This window comes from Charadrius vociferus, unplaced genomic scaffold, assembly GCF_000708025.1.
Source record: "Charadrius vociferus isolate BGI_N301 unplaced genomic scaffold, ASM70802v2 scaffold43, whole genome shotgun sequence".
Taxonomy (NCBI): domain Eukaryota; kingdom Metazoa; phylum Chordata; class Aves; order Charadriiformes; family Charadriidae; genus Charadrius; species Charadrius vociferus.
In genome coordinates this window covers 5,059,711-5,077,487 of record NW_009648043.1, presented here as the reverse complement: position 1 = coordinate 5,077,487, position 17,777 = coordinate 5,059,711, and the positions used below count along the sequence as shown (strand labels likewise).

The 17,777-nt window shown below is 39.5% G+C and overlaps 1 protein-coding gene across 3 annotated transcripts; it reads right to left on the bottom strand.

Annotated features, from left to right (window-relative positions):
- Nucleotides 1-3,783: 3,783 nt before the first annotated feature.
- Nucleotides 3,784-9,146, bottom strand: NDUFA5 (NADH dehydrogenase (ubiquinone) 1 alpha subcomplex, 5). 3 transcript variants are annotated; one of them, XM_009883664.1, is made up of 5 exons: nt 9,126-9,146; nt 8,584-8,628; nt 6,850-6,966; nt 6,074-6,139; nt 3,784-4,003 (listed from the first exon to the last, which is right to left on the bottom strand). In XM_009883664.1, exons 1-5 carry the CDS (start codon nt 9,144-9,146, stop codon nt 3,902-3,904), a joined length of 351 nt encoding a protein of 116 aa, XP_009881966.1. In that variant the 3' UTR covers nt 3,784-3,901. The 3 variants fall into 3 exon arrangements, with proteins under 3 accessions (XP_009881966.1, XP_009881968.1, XP_009881967.1); XM_009883666.1 differs by lacking the exon at nt 6,850-6,966 and having other exon boundaries at nt 3,818-4,003; XM_009883665.1 differs by lacking the exon at nt 8,584-8,628 and having other exon boundaries at nt 3,818-4,003.
- Nucleotides 9,147-17,777: the final 8,631 nt, after the last annotated feature.

Here is a 17,777-nt window from a genome sequence, read left to right as displayed (position 1 = left end):
CGCCTCCTCCCCCCCGGTGTTCCCGAGGTGTTCCGTGCCCTGTGATCCGTAACAAGGCGAACATCAGCTCCTACCAGCTTACAGTGGCATCAAATGTAGGAAAACACCGTTTATTCCTTTGTTTATACTGTAGGTAGTAGTAGAAATCCTGGATATTATGAAAATCTGGTGTGTCTGGATGCCAGCAACCCTCACTGCAACGACCATGACACGCTCAGGCCAACGGCGGCGTACCGCCCTGGAAGGACCGAGGCTGCCGAGCGGAAATGAAGACACCAATACCACAACTAAAACCGTATGAAACTGAATTTCCTGGTGTTCGATGTGTGATTTCTGAGATAACCCACACAAGTATTTCAGCCCACTACAGGACAACTGAGACACACTCACTCCAGGACACCACCTTTCTGGAGGTGAAATATACAGTTCTGTGTCACAACTCTGGGAGAAGCCTGAAAAAAAAGTTATATTTCAGCAGGCATTGAAATTATATCCGTACCCAGTAACAGTATGCCATGATCACTGTTACCAAGTTTCACAGACATGGTTAAGCATTTAAACACGCACCTGCTTCTAGTTCTAGTTGCTGGATGAGGTTAAACCACCACACTACCAAAAGGAGGACAGAAATTTCCTGTTACTGCTGTTAATGGTCTTTTTTCAAAAACCGGGATTGAACTTCAGCTCAGGCTAGAATAGGACCAGCAGTAACTCCAGAGATACTATGTCATTTTGTGTCACTGGCACTATTACATAGCCAACCTGATTAAACATTCAAACTCAGTTTCAGTTTGTAAGACCAGTTTTCATTTTTTTCTAATGCAATAGCACACAGGCTGTAAATAAACAAATAAATTCTTTGAAAAGCAGCTTTCACTCATCAGAAATTATGTCAGGTGAAAACAGTGTCCTGTTCAGAACCCACCTACTCAAACCAGGGGAAGCAGCAGATACCTTAGGGATAACGAAACCCCAGTACTGCTGCTACAGAGCAATTTGAAAGTTGTTTTTCTGGTTTAACATGCTCTGTCCCATCCTTGCAGACAGGGCGATATTCACTCCCTAACAACTTTAGTCAGAGGATCTCAGTGTTTTAAAGATCTAAAGTTTGTTAACTCCAAGACTTGCGGTGATTTACCTTAGCATATTACAGCAGATAATGATAAAATCTTTTGTATCATCATGTATTTCCAATACAGTTCATGGAGAAAACCAAGCAAAATCATCATAGTCAGTCTCCAAATTATGCCTTGCTAGCATATTAATCTTAAACTAAATTATTTTCAAAATAGAAATATTTTTTTCATAGAAATATGAAATTCTAATACAGACTCTCTTGCCTGTAAAATATGTGTGTGCTGTTTTGTTGCTATAGTGTGGATTTAAATATCAGATGTACAGTTACAGAGTTAATAGCAAGGTAAAAATTACTGTTTCTCTTCTCAGCAAAGGTGTATTTTTAAATTAGCCATGAACAAGGATGACGTGAACTACACAACACTGTACAAAAGGCATACACCACTACATCTCAAAACTGCAATCCTTTTTTTTCTCCCTTTGTTCTCAATAACTGCTGTTTGAAGTTGATGCTACAACATAACACTAATTAATACAGTAACCTTATGTAGCACAGATTAATTTATGCTAAGATAATGAAACCAAATTTAACCAATGATAAAATAATGAAAATACATCATAACACACTAAGAATTTGATAAAAAGCTCAGAAAGCTGAAAAATCCTTATTAATGTCTCAGTAGAACCTTTTTAAAACTCAAGTTAATTGATTCCTAAATTGAAGCATTTGTGAAAGCTAATCTAGTGTTTTGGATAGAAAGATTTAGAAAATTATCCTATTTTCAGTCACATGAAAGAAACACTTTAGACCAGAAAAATCACTGAGAATATAAACTAGGAAACACAGCTCTAAAACCAAAATCCCCTTAAGGTAGTAAACAGCTCATATTAGTTTCTGTACTGAGGACGTATTTGTGCATTTGCAAAAGGGAGAAGACGTGAAGGGTGAAACTCAGTTTTAAAAGACCAGATAAAAAATTTCAGCAGCAATGGGCCAAGAAAGTGAGACTTCCTCTCCCCTGCAACACAACTCTCAAGCTTGTGGGACAGCTATTCTAAGTCACATGACAAATACAGCCTTAGAAGTGGAGAAAATAACTAAGCAAAAAGAGTTCAGCTAATGTCTTAGTTACAAAAGAGTAGAAAGAATTCTGAGAGTTGTCACCATATTCTGGCAACTTTTCCCTCCCCCCTAAGTATCTCATGCCAATGTCATTCATACTAGACCTCAGGGGGGTTTGTTAATTTTTTATTTTGCTTCCTCTCACATCAGCTTGATACTTATTACCTACAACCATTCATCTTTGTTTCTCATCTGACATCGTTCACCCTCATTCAAGTTTATAATCCTTCAGTATTTCCCATGTGAAAATTGTTTGCTAACTTTAGCAAAGTCCTCTTCTGGAATGCCATCTAGTGGTTTTATCTCAGAAGAGACCAGCTTCTACCTTTTTCAAGACAGAAAAAGCCTTCAAAACCAACCAGTGAAGCAAAACATTTTCCACTTTTTCAATTTTCAAAATTTAAAAGTTTCTGTAATTATAACAGTTGGAAAAAAAAATAATGCTAAAGAATGCAGTGAAAATAGTTGCTAGTCAACACATTAGCTGTACTTAGTTGTTCTCTTCTGTTCTACTCCCTTACCACCTTGATTGTATGAAATAGTATATAAAGATGTCATTAATTACTAATAATAATGATGTCACAGGTAAACTTATAGGCCTAATGACTATGAAAAAACACCTATGACAAAGTACATAATGTAATGCAATGCATGGTACTCTATCAACTTTTAACAAACTGCAGATTTTTTGTCATACAGCTAGTCTTATCTTTAAACTTGCAAGAACTTTATTAATGGTACTGAAAAAATGTGAGTAAAAGCAAATTTGCACAGTATCCTTATATCTAGTTTGGATATTTTAATTGGGGTTTATAAGCTTAAGTCTGTAAACAGAAGTTTTCAGAAGAGGCAAGCACCATTTCCATTTAAATGTTTGAAAGAACCTAGCCAGCTATGTCAAGACAGATCCACTTTTTTTTTTTTCATATTACTAAGTAATATTCAAGGTCTGAATCAATAACATACAAATAAATCTATAAACTAAACATGTTTATATACAAAGCCTTTGTAAGACCCCAATACTAGTTTGTGCTGTGTGTGCTCAGTATGGTGACCTAACTGCTAACCAAGAAACCTGCTCCTGCTGTCACCTGAAGGGACTGCCCTTCCTTCTTCCCCTCACCCCTCCAATCTTGGCTCTTCCCAGTGCTTCCCCCGAGTCACAGTCAAGGTTTATGTGGGCAGCAAAGTCAGCCAATTCAAGACAGCGATTCAGCTGACATCTACAAAACTGTTATTTTTGGTAAGCCTAGTTTTCGTGACATCAGACACCTGCTCTCAGTGTCTGCGTGGTCATAAAGACAGCGGCAGTGGCTGGCAAAAATACACAACCAAAGGTGGGAGAGAAGGGCAGGATCACACTTTTCCACAACTTCGACTTTGATTTCAAATGGCCTATATCTGTATTTGTTAATATACAAATACAGATTATAAAAATAACTCAGAATGAAGCACAAATACCCTGTTAAATTACAAAAGGAAATAAACCAAAAGTTGTACAAGAGCTGAAAAGAATTTTCTTAAAATCATTCTTGCAAAAAATTGGAAGCAGTCTTTAGATTGCTAAACATAAGTGGACATTAGGACAAAACATGTTTTTATGAAGTTCTTATAATCTTTAATTTAAAGACAACAGTCAGTAACAATAGATTAGTATTTAATTTTTTTTTTTACTTTAAAGAGGATACACCCTTTTGAAAATTATATTGGCCATCTCCACTGGTCAGAAGGAGGTTCTTCAACTAGAGGCTCCCATGGTTTCCACTGTATCATTTTTCTTGCCAGGGAAAGCTCATTTTCAGCCTGTTAATAAACACCATACACAAATTCTTAAATTCTATACAATTGCCCAAGTATTAAATTACCTCTATTTCAGTTTGTTATCTCAGTGACATCACTACCTATCACAGTCAGGGACTACTACAAGTTTCATCTGTAAATATCAAAAGAAACAGTGTGTTTTGGTTTGTGTTTTAAAAAAAACATACTGAATCACCCAAACAGAGTCTCTTCACCTCGTCATTCCCAATGACAACTTCATGATATTTTTCACTCTATTTGGATTATCCCCCAATATTAACCAATCATCTGCCCTTTGCACTGATTTAGACTCTGTAAGAAGCAATGCAGAATGTAGTAACATGGTATATATGTAAGCATAATACTGTATACACTCATTAATTGTGTGTAGGTTTTAGCATGGTCATCTCAATCACTGTATGACCATACACTTTCAGATTTATTGTCTGACTGACTGTTTTGCAGCGACACCAGCTGAGGAACCTGAAGGTGCACAAGTCCATGTGACCTGGTGAGATTCATCCATGGGTCCTGAGGGAACTGGCAGATGAAGTTGCCAAGCCATTATCTATCATATTTGAGAAGTCATGGCAGGCCAGTGAAGTTCCCACTGACTGGAAAAGGGGAAACATAACTCCCATTTTTAAAAAGGGTAAAAAAGAAGACCTGGAGAACTACAGGCCAGCAGCCTCAGCTCTGTGCCCAGCAAGATCACGGAGCAGATCCTCCTGGAAACTCTGCTAAGGCACATGGAAAATAAGGAGGTGATCAGTGACAGCCAACATGGCTACACTAACAGCAAATCGTGCCTGACAAATTTGGTGGCTTTCTATGATGGCACTACAGCATTGGTGCATAAGGGTCTCTAAACTGGAGAGACACAGATTTGACCAATGGACCACTCCGTGTATAAGGAACTGGCTGGATGGTCACACTCAAAGATTTGAGGTAAACAGCTCCACGCCCAAGTGTGGAGCAGTGACAAGTGGTGCTCCTCATGGGTCACTACTGGGATCGGTACTATTTAACATCTTTGCTGGTGTTATGGATGTTGGGATCGAGTGCACCCTCAGCAAGTTCCCTGGTGACACCAAGCTGTGAGGAGCAGTCGGCACGCTGGAGGGAAAGGATACCACCCAGAGGGACCTGGACAGGCCTGAAAGGTGGGCCTGTGCAAACCTCAGGAAGTTCAACAAGGCCAAGTGCAAGGTCCTCAATGTGGGCCTAGACAATCCCATGCACAATTACAGGCTGGGTGGAGAATGGATTGAGAGCCGCCCTGAGGAGAAGGACTTGGGGGTGTTGGTTGATGAGAAGCTCAACATGAGCTGGCAATGTGTGCTCACAGCCCAGGTGGCCAACTGCATCCTGGGTTCCATCAAAAGAAGCACGGCCAGCAGGGCGAGGGAGGTGATTCTTCCTCTGTACTTCACTCTCGTGAGACCACACCTGTAATATTGCATCCAGCTCTGGAGCCCTCAAAGTAAGAAGGACATGGACCTGTTGGAGCGGGTCCAGAGGTGGGCCACAAAGATGATCAGAGGGTTGGAGCACCTCTCCTATGAAGACAGGCTGAGAGAGTTGGGGTGGTTCAGCCTGAAGAGAAGGCTCCAGGGAGACCCTACTGCAGCCTTTCAGCATCTGAAGGGGGCCTATAAGAAAGCTGGAGAGGGTCTTCTTACAGGGGTATGTAGTGATGGGATGAGGTGGAACGGCTTCAAATTGGAAGAGGGGAAATTTAGATTAGATATCAGGAAGAAATTTTTCACTATGACAGTGGCGAGACACTGGAATGGGTTGCCCAGAGAAGTTGTTGAGGCCCCATCCCTGGAGGTGTTCAAGTCCAGGCTGGATGGGGCTTTGAGCAACCTGGTCTAGTGGGAGGTGTCCCTGCCCATGGCAGGGGAGTTGGAACTACAGGATCTTTAAAGGTCCCTTCCAACTTAAACCATTCAATGATCCTATGAAAGGAAGATATGGAAAACTGCCAATTCTCTGAACAGAAGCTCATCCAAAGGAACACTGAAAACCGCTGCTCCCTTTTGTACCTAACCTTAAATTTCCCCACTTTACCTGTACAATGACTTCTTCTATATGACCACTATTCAGTTTGTCCTGTAGTTTTTGCACATCAGTCTCCTGTGTATTCAAATACATATAAATACATGTTTAGTTTTACTGAGAAGTAGAAAGCCCAGATAAAGCATGAAAACAGTAATGTAACCAGATCGCACTCTAGTCTTCCTCAAAACTACCATCAAATTAGCTGGCTTCTGTCATTTTACAGTACCAAAGAAATCTCACACAATTTTCTTATTGAAAACAAACATCAAACTCTCAATGATAAATACAAAAACCAAGTACTATTTAATGACATCCAAAGAAGCATTAGCAGCTAAGTGCTTTAGCACGTATCTTGAAAGAAAATTTTACTCTTAGCTTTTTATGAAGTGATATGCAACCTTCCAGTTATCACCTTAAATACACAACGCCAGTATTGCATGGTTTAATGTACTAAAAAGTGTTTTAATGTGTCAAAGGCAGGGATTGTGCTAAAGCTACTACATTGGTAAGAGCACATGCATTTTTTTTGTGCAAGTGTGTGGCAATTACCACTGTTGTACAAATCTTAAAACCCAACTTTTTTCTTTTAATTTTCACAGAAAAGATCAGTAAGAAATTAACAATTCTTTTGTTAATCAAAATATTTCGGTCAATAACAAAAATAAACCTCAAGACTTCAATTATTTCTGAACTGACACCTTAAAGTTACATATACTCCTGGAAAACAAGCCAGTCATTTTGAAAATCATTCACGTGTGACACTTACAAAGCAGCACTGTACTTACCGTTTGCACCAAATTAAATCTCTGATTCACAATCTGCTCAGTGTATTTCCTATACGCTGCATCTTTGGGAATGTTTTGCAGGACACCAAGGATTTTTGTGTACAGTATTCGCAGGCGCTGAATTGATCACAAGACATGGTTAAAATACACAACTAGAATTATTTAACTGCCTGTCCTACTTCACCTACTAGTTAACTATCTACACACAAAATATAGAGGGCTATGCTTCTCAATCCAGAAATGCAGGATTAACAAAATAACTAAGTCTGAACCACAGAACTCTGTCTTGGGTAAGACTGGGATTTAACAGGACTGTGAAGTTACCACTGTCAGATTCCTTGAAGAAAAAAAAGCAAAAAAAAAAGTAAGTTGTGATTTGAAGTACATTTGATGCAACACAGAAACAAACAAACAATAAAAGCTGTGTTTCTAATACTAACCATACTTTTTTTCTAAAAGGATGACAATTCATGTCTAAACCATCAGTTTCTCAAAAAATTACCCGGGCAAGATATAAAGAAGCACAGAAGCTACCAAGGCACAACTAAATTTTTTTTGGCACTTCTCCTCATGCTGGTGCAAAGTTCTGAGCAACAGACAGATTTAAATGAAACCTGAAACTTTTATTGCTTTAAATGCAGTGATAAAAGACACATTTGGGTGAAGAAATTGAAGTTTTGGGGCCATACGTTGACTGGGTAACTGTATCTAACTGAAGGTGCATGGATGTCCTATAGGAATAATAAGAAATAGAAGCAGAGTACTGCAGTCAAAGAAACGCAAAGAAGAAAAAAACAGGAAACAAAAAGGGGGCTGGCACAGAATCTATACTTCAACTAAAGCATTGTTGATTTTTTTAGTCTTGGCTTTAAGTCACCAAAAACCCCCAAATTTATGAAGTTCACCCAGGTGTCTCACAAGGCTGTAGACTGAGCTAGAATCATTTGTACAGAACAATAACGATTTTTTCAATGGTTGTTTTTGACACTATTTATAGCTTTTGGTGGCAAAAACATTTTGAAATAGAATTGTTGCATAGCAGGAAATTTCAAAGCACAGAGAAATTAAAGAATTACTAAAGTCCTTTCAAAGCTAGTGCCTCCTGAGTAAGTAAGGAAGATGTGGCAAACATGCCTTTGTTACTGAGCCTGAGGATGGAAAAAGAAAGCACCCAATTGCTAAAGAACCACATAATCTGTTTCCTGAGAACCACCGAAGTACCCTAATTTCAACAGTGCTTGCCATCGTAGGGGCTTGATGTGGCTTTGCACCACATGGTTAGCCTCTATCATGTAAGACTAGCCTATCCCCTTAGTACAGGTATAAGTTATTTCAGTACTTGCTGGAAACACAACATAGCAAGGCAGCAAAAATCTGTATGCTTCTGAAGCTGAAATTACATTTATGAAGAACTGAATTTAAAGAGTTCTTTGCTTTTGCATTGGAGATGTGAAAAAGAAATCAAAAACTGGTTCATAAAAGTACTTACACAAAGGAAGTTTTTGATATCAGCACATGCAACATAAAGTACACAGGCAAAATAAATCCTAATGATATGAATTAAACCATTTAAGAATTAATTTTTTTCCTTTATCACTTTGTAACATTTTTACACTTTCATTAAGTTGGCACTGCTGTAAAGTACCCGGAGTACCTACATATGCAAATACGCCACAAAAAGCTTTGATCTCACTGACAACTTCCATTAAATACAGAACAAGACATGCGACGTACCTCATGAGGATTTTCAGCTACAGCCAATCCTACAAGTCCAGTGGTCTGCACAGACAGCATAAACATGTAATATACCTAAGCATCTATTCCCTTGCTACCTGATTGTTCCATTTTGGCTCAGCATACACCTGACAGGGACCATTCTGTGACACGAGCTTTCGCCTCCCACCACACATTCTATCCCACTAATTAGCAGTGTTTCGACCCGCGCACACGACGGGGAGGCAGAGGGCGAAAAGAGGGAGCAACTCACATTACAAAGCTGCTGCCTAAAAGCCTTCCCGGTGGGGCGAACTGCGACGGTGACCCGCCTCCCGCCTCCCTCCTCCCCACACGACGGGCCCACCCCCTCCGCTAACGATCGCTGCTGCCCCGCCAGCACCCGGCGCCGGGCCCGCCGTCCCCCGTGGGCCGGGCCCCACGCTCACCCTCAGACTTTTCCCCGCAGGGCGTCCCACTGACTCTCACCCCTCCGCTCGGGCACCCCCTACCCTCTCCTCCGCGCAGGAGGAGGAAGCGGCAGGACCTCGGCGGCGCCTCACCTTCCTCAGCGCCCCCGCCATGGCTGCGCCAGACGCCCCGCCCTCCACAGCGGTGCGCATGCGCCTGCGCGGCGCCGGGCGCCTGCGGTGGTTGGGTAGAGGACATAGCGAAGGACGCCGGACTGCGCATGCGCAGCGACCGCATCCGCTCCCGATCCCGGCGCGCAGAGGGCGGAGCGGGTCGGGTGGTGGCACGGGCGCATGCGCTAAGGCGTGCAGGGGCAGCCGGCGCATGCGCCGCCGGAGGGCGCGGGGGGCGGCGCATGCGCAGTGCGCATCCGGGGCGCGGTGCGGGCGGCGAAGGCGCGTCCAAGGTGTGGAGGGCGGTGCTGCCGGATGGGCCGGGCCTGAGGCAGCGGTGAGCTACAGCTCGTGCTTTGCTGCCCTTTTAAATATAAAACCTGTGTTGTGGTAGTGAAGGTGTCTGCAGGAAACCGCTTAAAGGCAGCGTATCATCGATTTGCAGGACTTCACCCTTTCTAGATGAGGAATGCATCAGGCAGAAGTCATAAGTGATGTATTCTGTGTTCAGATTTTCGGCATGTTTCTAGCACAGGTGCATTCGCTTGGTGTGTTCGGTGTGGCAGTACTTGAAACCAACTGATTTTTGCCAAGCGATAGCTAACTAACTGCTAGCAGTGAGTGCTCAGAACTATTATATGGTCATACTTTTTGATTTGTTTTACTTTCAAAAATGTTTTGCAGAGTCCAAACTTAGTCCAAGCTTCAGAGCTGATTTCAAAGCTCCTTTCCATGATTCAAACAACTGTGCCAACCCTTTAGTGCTTCAAAAGAACATTTGGCAGCTGCTGGGAGCATTTTTGTGTGATGCATACTTGGAAATGAAGCTGTTTATGTCCACTCAAGGTGTGATTTTGGTGTAGTAGATGTGATTTGAATATGTTTCACCTTCTGTCATTCTTTGCTGAAGCACTTAGGTGCTTAGGGTTTGCAGAAGTTTCTAGTACATGAATTCTAGTTTTCTGCAACACATACGTAAAAAATAAAGACCCTCCAATTGATAACTGATGCAGTGTGTTAACAGTAAGTATTTTTATGCTTTGGAGCAGGGTCTAATTTAGAAATAATGCAGAAGCTTATAAACAAAATGTTTTATATATATGCTTTTAGCAAAATTATTTTAAGGGGTTGTATGCGAGTGTATTTATCAGTCAGGTCTTCCTGAGGGTGATAACTTTCTGCCTCAGGGAATAGTCGTAAGTATTCCGGAATTTGTTTAACATGCAGAAGCATGCATATACCTTCTATGAGTTTTAGCTGTGAAATTGGTTTGACCAAGGATTTGTGTTAATAGTAGCTAATTAACTGCAGAATCAAAAATAAGGATCACTGCAATAGAATATGGCAAATAGGTAATTTCTGAGTTAATGTGACCACTTAGTGAAGCAAAAAACACTGTAAAATACGGACAGAAAGTAGAAAACTCAATTAAGGGACTTGAGATAGAGAGAATGGGAGAAAAAAGCAATAAAAAAACCTGTTTAAATTATTGGTGGAGATAAACATGATGTTTATTTGAAGATCCAGTTGGACTTGTATTAAGTCTTATCTTTATGGCCTAGCTGCTAATTTAAAGGGTGAGTTTTGCATAGTAAGTAAGATTTGCTAATAATTGCGTTGTAACTTTATATTGTGTTTATTCTGGACAAATTTTTCTTTATAATTCCTCTGGCCTGCTGGTGAGCTCCTCTTTTCTGTAAGTGGTAAACAAACCCAGCAAACTGAGTTTTAGAATATCATAGTGTTCTCACTGAAAGCAGGTCTTTTAATAAGACACGTGCTACCTCCGTTCCGTAATTAAAGCAAAGTGATTAATACAGTTTATGTCAGAATTCAGGGATTGTGCTGCTCTGCTCCTGAGATTTTTTTGAGATTGCATCTGAGAGACCTGAGGGTGTCTTTCCAAGCCACTGAGAATCTCTCTTTCCTATTGAAATTATGTTCTTCAAAAATTTCAGCCTTTTTTAGTGGATCATGGCTGTATTTTTCCCTTATCTGTGATGGTCCAACCAGATGATATATCTCCTGATTACACTGACCGCAGCACACATTGTTCAGTGCCTGGTGATCTTTAGCCAAATTAGCTCAGTTCGTGTCGTTCAACCAGGAGTTCTAACCATCTGTTCAGACAACCCAAGCATGTAGGTGTCCTTGCCACATCCCGATACAAAGAGTGAAAAAGAATAAGATAGGCTGATGAGACAGTTCATTAAGTCAATCCAGAAGTGATGCAGTAGGAAATTCTCCAAATTACCAAATTCTGTTTCAATGCATAATTTATTTTAATGTATAACAGCTCCAAGATGTACGAAGTGTTATCCGAGTACATTCAGTAATTACCTGGATTTGAAAGCAAACCCCCAAAAAACCAAAACCACCCACGTAGCATTTCACAGTCTATTATCTGGAGGACTGGGGGGTTTGTCAGGAATATCATCCTGTGTGTTAATATACAGTGTGTAGGCACCCTAAGAAGGCGTTGCTATAGCTGTGACTTCTGTGCCCTTTTTTGTCTCACCAGTGAATTTATCTCACTGTGAAGTCTTGCAAATTGCCATATGATTTGGTGTCTGGACAAGAGTCTTATTTATTCTGGCTTTACATGCATGGAACATGATTGACTGATGGATTTGTAACTAGTAGCTATGTAAGATCAAAATCAAACCCTATTTACATAGTAATGCAAGATAGTATTAAAAAAAATCTGAAATGCAAAACAATACCGTACTTGTAATATGGATATGTACTAGTTCTGATAATATCTTGGTTATGTAAAGGAAATGAAAGAACTCAAGGTAAGCAATTAAAATATTTATGCTCTTTATATATATTAAAAATATGTATTTTAGATATTTTCATTATAAAGAATATGCACTGTTTGTCTGCTTCTGTTGTAGCATCTTTTTTGGATGTTCACCACACTTACTTAGGTCACGCTGGCAAAGGAGGTTGCAGTAAATATTATTTATCATCATTAAATGGTTTTCTTGATCTTGTGTCCAAAGATGAGATGCATGTAGTGCCTTAGTTAAGCTTATAGTTTTCTGGTTCTATACATGCAAGTAAATCATGGGGCACGGAAGAGTTCACAGTGTACGATTTCATTTCATCAGAACAATGGAAGATAAGTTGGAAGTTTATTATTTCAATTTGTTACGTTCCCTTTTTGTCTGTTCATTTTGGTAGAGATAGCAACTAATTGGTTAAAACCAAAATAAGACAGGCGTATTGCATCAGTGATATGTATGTCTAGCTAGAGGAAAAAAATTCCACTTCTTCCTCATCCCATACTTGTGATTTAAGTTACTGGGTACTGATACTCTTGATGTTACTCTTGGGTTATTTGGCTTTTGCATCACTGCTGTTTGTGGTGCCGTGCCTCCTGCTTCTTTGGGCAATTTCAAGTTACTAAATCTAGTCAAATAATTACTATAATTGGCTGTCATTGAATCTGTAAAGCTTTGCATCATATTGGCCTCAGAGAGAGAGATTAGTGTTTGGTGATGTAATGTGGTGGGATCTACAACAAGCTGAAGGCTAAACCGTCTCAGATTTGTTTTAATTTATGTAAATGTGTTACCAGATTTTGTTAGTGTAGCCCTTGAGACTAAGTTGGCAAATAAATTATTTTCTTAATGAGAGTTGTTGAACCAATGAGGGCACAGATGGTCTTATTATACCGTCCAGACCTCGTGTTACATTTGACGAGATTTTAGAGAAGTCATGTGTAATACTTTCCTGTGGGTCAGGTCTGCTTATGTTACAGTTGTACAAGGTCAGACCTTATTTTATCTAGCAACTGTGTATTTAATTTTAGAAGTATCACAGGACACATCAGCTTGCAGGGCACCATTCCTGGCTGTTCAAAATGCAGGCCCCAGAGTAACAGTGGCAAGATAATGGGTTGAAAAGGTGAGAATATATGTTATGCTCGCCAATTAGACTAACAGTGAAATAGTTTAAAACTGTAACATTTAATAGACTGAGTCCAAATTTAGATTGCTATTAATTATTTTGTTGCTATGAATAACCTCTTTGCATGCCTGAGGACCTTCTATTTATAGAGAGTAAAGCTAGGATTGTCTAGTTTATTTTAAGGATAAGAAATTAGAATAACATTAACACTCACATAACGTTAACTTTATACCTATGTGTTTAAAAGTGATAAATACTTGATACACTTCTTTCCAAGGAAAGACACAACTTCCATGATCAGCAAGTAGTTCAGAATTTTTTTGGTGAAAAAAGGGTAACTTCAAAGAGCAAAACTTTTTTTTTTTTTTTTTTAAGGATAACAGCAAAAAATAATCTCTTTATTTTTTCAGGCATAAATGGAAAAAGTATCAGAAAAATATCAGAGTAGTCCAAATGTCGTTTAAGGAAAATATTCTTTGTAATACAAACAGTAAAATTTGTTTAGAGGAAGCATTTGCAATTGTTTCTAGTGATCTAGTGACTAGGTCTGGTAATTGCGAAGCATCCATTTTTGAATAGGAGGAGTTTTTGCTGCTGAGCTTCTTAGCTTTTTTGTTGCCACATCATGTAATGTAGCAGAGATGTCTCTGCTGCTGCTCGGTGTACCAGCCGTGCTGTTATATTCCGCTGTGATCCTAGTGGAACATCCACGCTTCAGTCAGAGCTTGTCACCTCAGCACAGCGTATTACCAGCAGTGATATAGCAAATCAGGCTCTCAAAGCATGTATAGACCCCTGGCAATGTGTCCAGCACTTGTGCTGTGGTGAGCTGTTTGCCTTACACTTACTTTGCCATGTCACAGCCACTTGCTACCTTACTAACTTTCTCATTTTATAACATATTATTAATTTTTGTGGGTTAAGATAATTTGAAAACAGTATACATGACAATTCTGAAACACTCCTCATCTAAGATCTTTCTGGTTAAGTCTGTGCTCAGGCAGAGCTCTATGTTGCCTGTGGCATAATCAGTTCTGGGGAATACAGCAAAGCAGGAGATAGCTGACCAAATGGGTATAGACGTTGTATGACCAGAAAAAGGCAAACAAGTTTCTATGATGACCTGTAAACTGATTTCTTCCTCTAATGTTTTGGACATAAAGGGGAGGTGGAAAGGCAATACATACTTTTTTTTTTTTTTTTCCAATAATAAAAGGATTTTTTTACTGAATGAGTATCCTGCAAGATGCTCTGTGCTCTTAACTCCTGGAATCAGTGACGTTGGAGAGATCACCTCACAGGACTAAACCATATGTGAACATCCTCATAAAGATACTGTAGTATACCAAAACAGCCTTTTTTTTTTTCAGAGAGTTTGCAATGTGAGGCTCTAATCTAAGGCTTTTATGTCTTCAGGAGTCTTTTTGGTTCAGGCTCTGGGGTAAATATAATATGATGGGCTGTAGTATAATAATTTTCAGTCTCAGTTCTCCTAAGGACAGCAAATTCAGTAGGACTTGCAGGGCATGAAGGTCCATCCATGTAAATCCGGTAGGGTAATCTTGATTCATTAAAATGATGCTTCAAAAATGGCATTCAGCAATGGCAGAAGTCTTCAAATGGAGGGTTTTCAAAATGAAAGGTGTGAAGAAAGGGAAGGTAACTTCTGTTTGCCTTTAAGCTGTTGTGGAGGATACAAGAGATGATGAATGTTACACATTTTTCCTTATGGAAATTAACTCTTTAGTTTCATTAGGAACACCTCCCAGCTGCCAGTTAAATGTCAATTTGTTCTAAAATATACTCTCCTTTCAGCTGATGGCAGGAAGAGGTTATACATATGTTTATTGAGATACACTTCTAAAGCTGCTAGTCCAAGAGAGATCTTGTCTTTACTATCTAAAAGGTTTCTCAGTCTTCAGAAGAGTGTGTATTTGTGGGTTAAATAATGGAAGCTTTAAGGTGCCATCAAGACTAGAAATGTGTTTATGAAAATGTGAAGGAAAACGCACAAAAGAACCTTGACTCAGAATTCTCCTGCCTGTCAACAAAGTGCATTGCCAACAAGAAATAAGGAGGAGAGACTCAGTTTCATGGCCTTATTGGTGATAATTTTACATTCTGGTTAATAAGAAACTTGTGGCAGCATTTAGGAAAAAAAGATGGTTAGCTGCTTTGTTTTGTGTAGCTTTTTGAAGGTGCTGTTTTGTATTACACCTCAGAAGTTTGACACAGGATACCTTCCTTTCTGCATAAAGCAAAAAAATTTCTTATTGCTGCAACAAACTTGGTAGGCTTTCATAAGCTTGTTTTGATCATACGACTTTTAGAACATTGTTACCATTTTTTTTAGAATTATGGAGGGGTTCGTATTGCCCATCCTGTCCAACAGGATGTCAGTCAGTCAGTGTTCTTCGTAACTGTAGACATCTTTTTTGCATGAGAAGTTCTACCTGACCTTCAGTATGCCAGAACATAACTCAGAGAACTAAGCATTAATATGATGTGCAGCAAGTTTAACATTAGGTAGCGTGTCAAAGATTTTAGTACGTGTGTCTGCATTGTGCTGACCAGTTCATCAATCTAACTTATGTGTGAAATCTTCTTTTGGACTGTTATGTTGAAGCCCTGATTAGAGACACAAAAGGAAAGAACAGAGAACCCTTTGGGAAAGCATTGTGTTCTATGAACAACAGAAAGGTGTAGTCTTCTAAGCTCCAAAAGAAAATGTGTTCATGAATATTTTCTTATTATTACTTGTGGAAGTTTTTTTGTAGTCAGAGGTAGCAGGCAAGACCAAAGTTGTAAATTTTTTGTTAAAAGAAAATGGGACTGAAGTGGAGATTTTTTTCCACTTCTCTTCAGATCATTCATCCTTGCAGTTAAAAACCTGGGCCGTGGTTCCAGCACGTATCAAAAGAGGTGGGAAACTACATTATGTGGGAATCTGAATCCAAGAGAGCTTTAGCTTGTGAGTCATTCTAACTCTAAGCCCTTACTAATTTGATTTTGGTTTGCAAGCTCTATCATAATATACTAAGTCGCAAACTGTTTGTGGATGGGATTATAATATTGGCTATGGTACTTTGATTGACTTATTATTTACAGGAACAATGCAGAAATTAGTCTAAAAAGAAATCTATTTAGCACTTTCCCTTGAAAATCATTTTCAGAAAATGGCCTTTCTACAATGTTCCTTCTTTCTTTTTAAGGTGACTAGGATGCCCCACAATGATGGTTCTGTGAGAAACATACAGCAAATGCTTAGTATAATTGTTTAATATTTGTGCAACATTTGTCCATGACAAGTATTCTGTGTGGTAGATACAGTACATTACTGCGTAAACTGTGGGAGCAGTAGTTTAAAACTTTTTTAAATATAATTCAACATCCGGTGTCCCTAGTCTGATTAACGGACAAACGTGTTAAGCCACTAAGATGGAATCAGAGAAACTTTGGCAAAACCCAAAACCCACTTGTAAAACTCTAGGTAGGTACAGCTAGGTATATATTAGCTTAAGGTTTTGGTGCTTATATATCTTTTACAATATATAAATACTACATTTTATACTTCAAGAACCTACAGGAAAGCGTTGTAAAGAGCAACATTCCTGACCTTCCAATTATAGTTATAATTTACTAGCAAGGCATTTGGTTGATATGATATCACTACCAAAAAGCATAGGCAACATAAGCCACAGTTAAAATTGGTGGTATGAGCAGACTGAATTTAAGCTGGTGACTTTAGTTAAAAGGTTTGACATACTCCATTACTAATCCACTGAGCTTTCCGACTACTCTCACACCTTGAAAATAATAACTGGCATGGCTTGAGCATCACCCGGGCATGTTTACCAAACTCCTGCAAACGTCCATTAAACTTTGTGACTGCAAAAGTAGTGCAAAGACTCCAGATTCCTTAATCTGCTTTGGTAGACCATGCCTTGGCAGTGTCAAAATAAAGCAAGATTTGCAAGCGTTTGTGGTTTGTTGTTTGTTTTTTTTTAATATATTAATCATTATTAAAAGTGATAATTAATGACACAAACCATTATAATGTTGTACAACTACCTGTCCATGAAGTCAAAAATTCTTGTACATTATTATACTAACATAAAGTAGGGTTTGTATTTGGTATAGTCTTGCTCAAATCCCTTACTTTTTATTTGAGAAAACATCCCCATCCAGTTCGAGGAGAGGAGAGGTGAATACAGGTTACAGCTGAAAACTTTTCATGGAATCATAGAATAGTTTGGGTTGGCAGGGACCTTTAAAGGTCATCTAGTACAACTCCCCTGCAGTGAGCAGGGACATCTTCAAATAGGTCAGGTTGCTCAGAGCCCAGTCCAACCTGATCTTGAATGTTTCCAGGTATGGGGCATCTCCCACCTCTCTGGGCAACATGTGCCGGTGTTTCACCACCCTCATTGTAAAAAATTTCTTCCTTTTATCTAGTCTGAATCTACCCTCTTACAGTTTAAAACCATTACCACTTGTCCTATCACAACAGGCCCTACTAAAAAGTCTGTCCCCATCTTTCTTACAAGCCCCCTTTAACCATTGCAAGATAGTAAAGTTCTTCTGAATTCAGAACTGGGTGACGTGTCACCACCTAAACTGTAGTGACAAACTGTGGGCTTTCGCACACTGAAATCCTGCGTCCAAATGGCACTGGTTGGTGGATCCATCTTGTATCTGCTGCCAGTGCTACCCTGG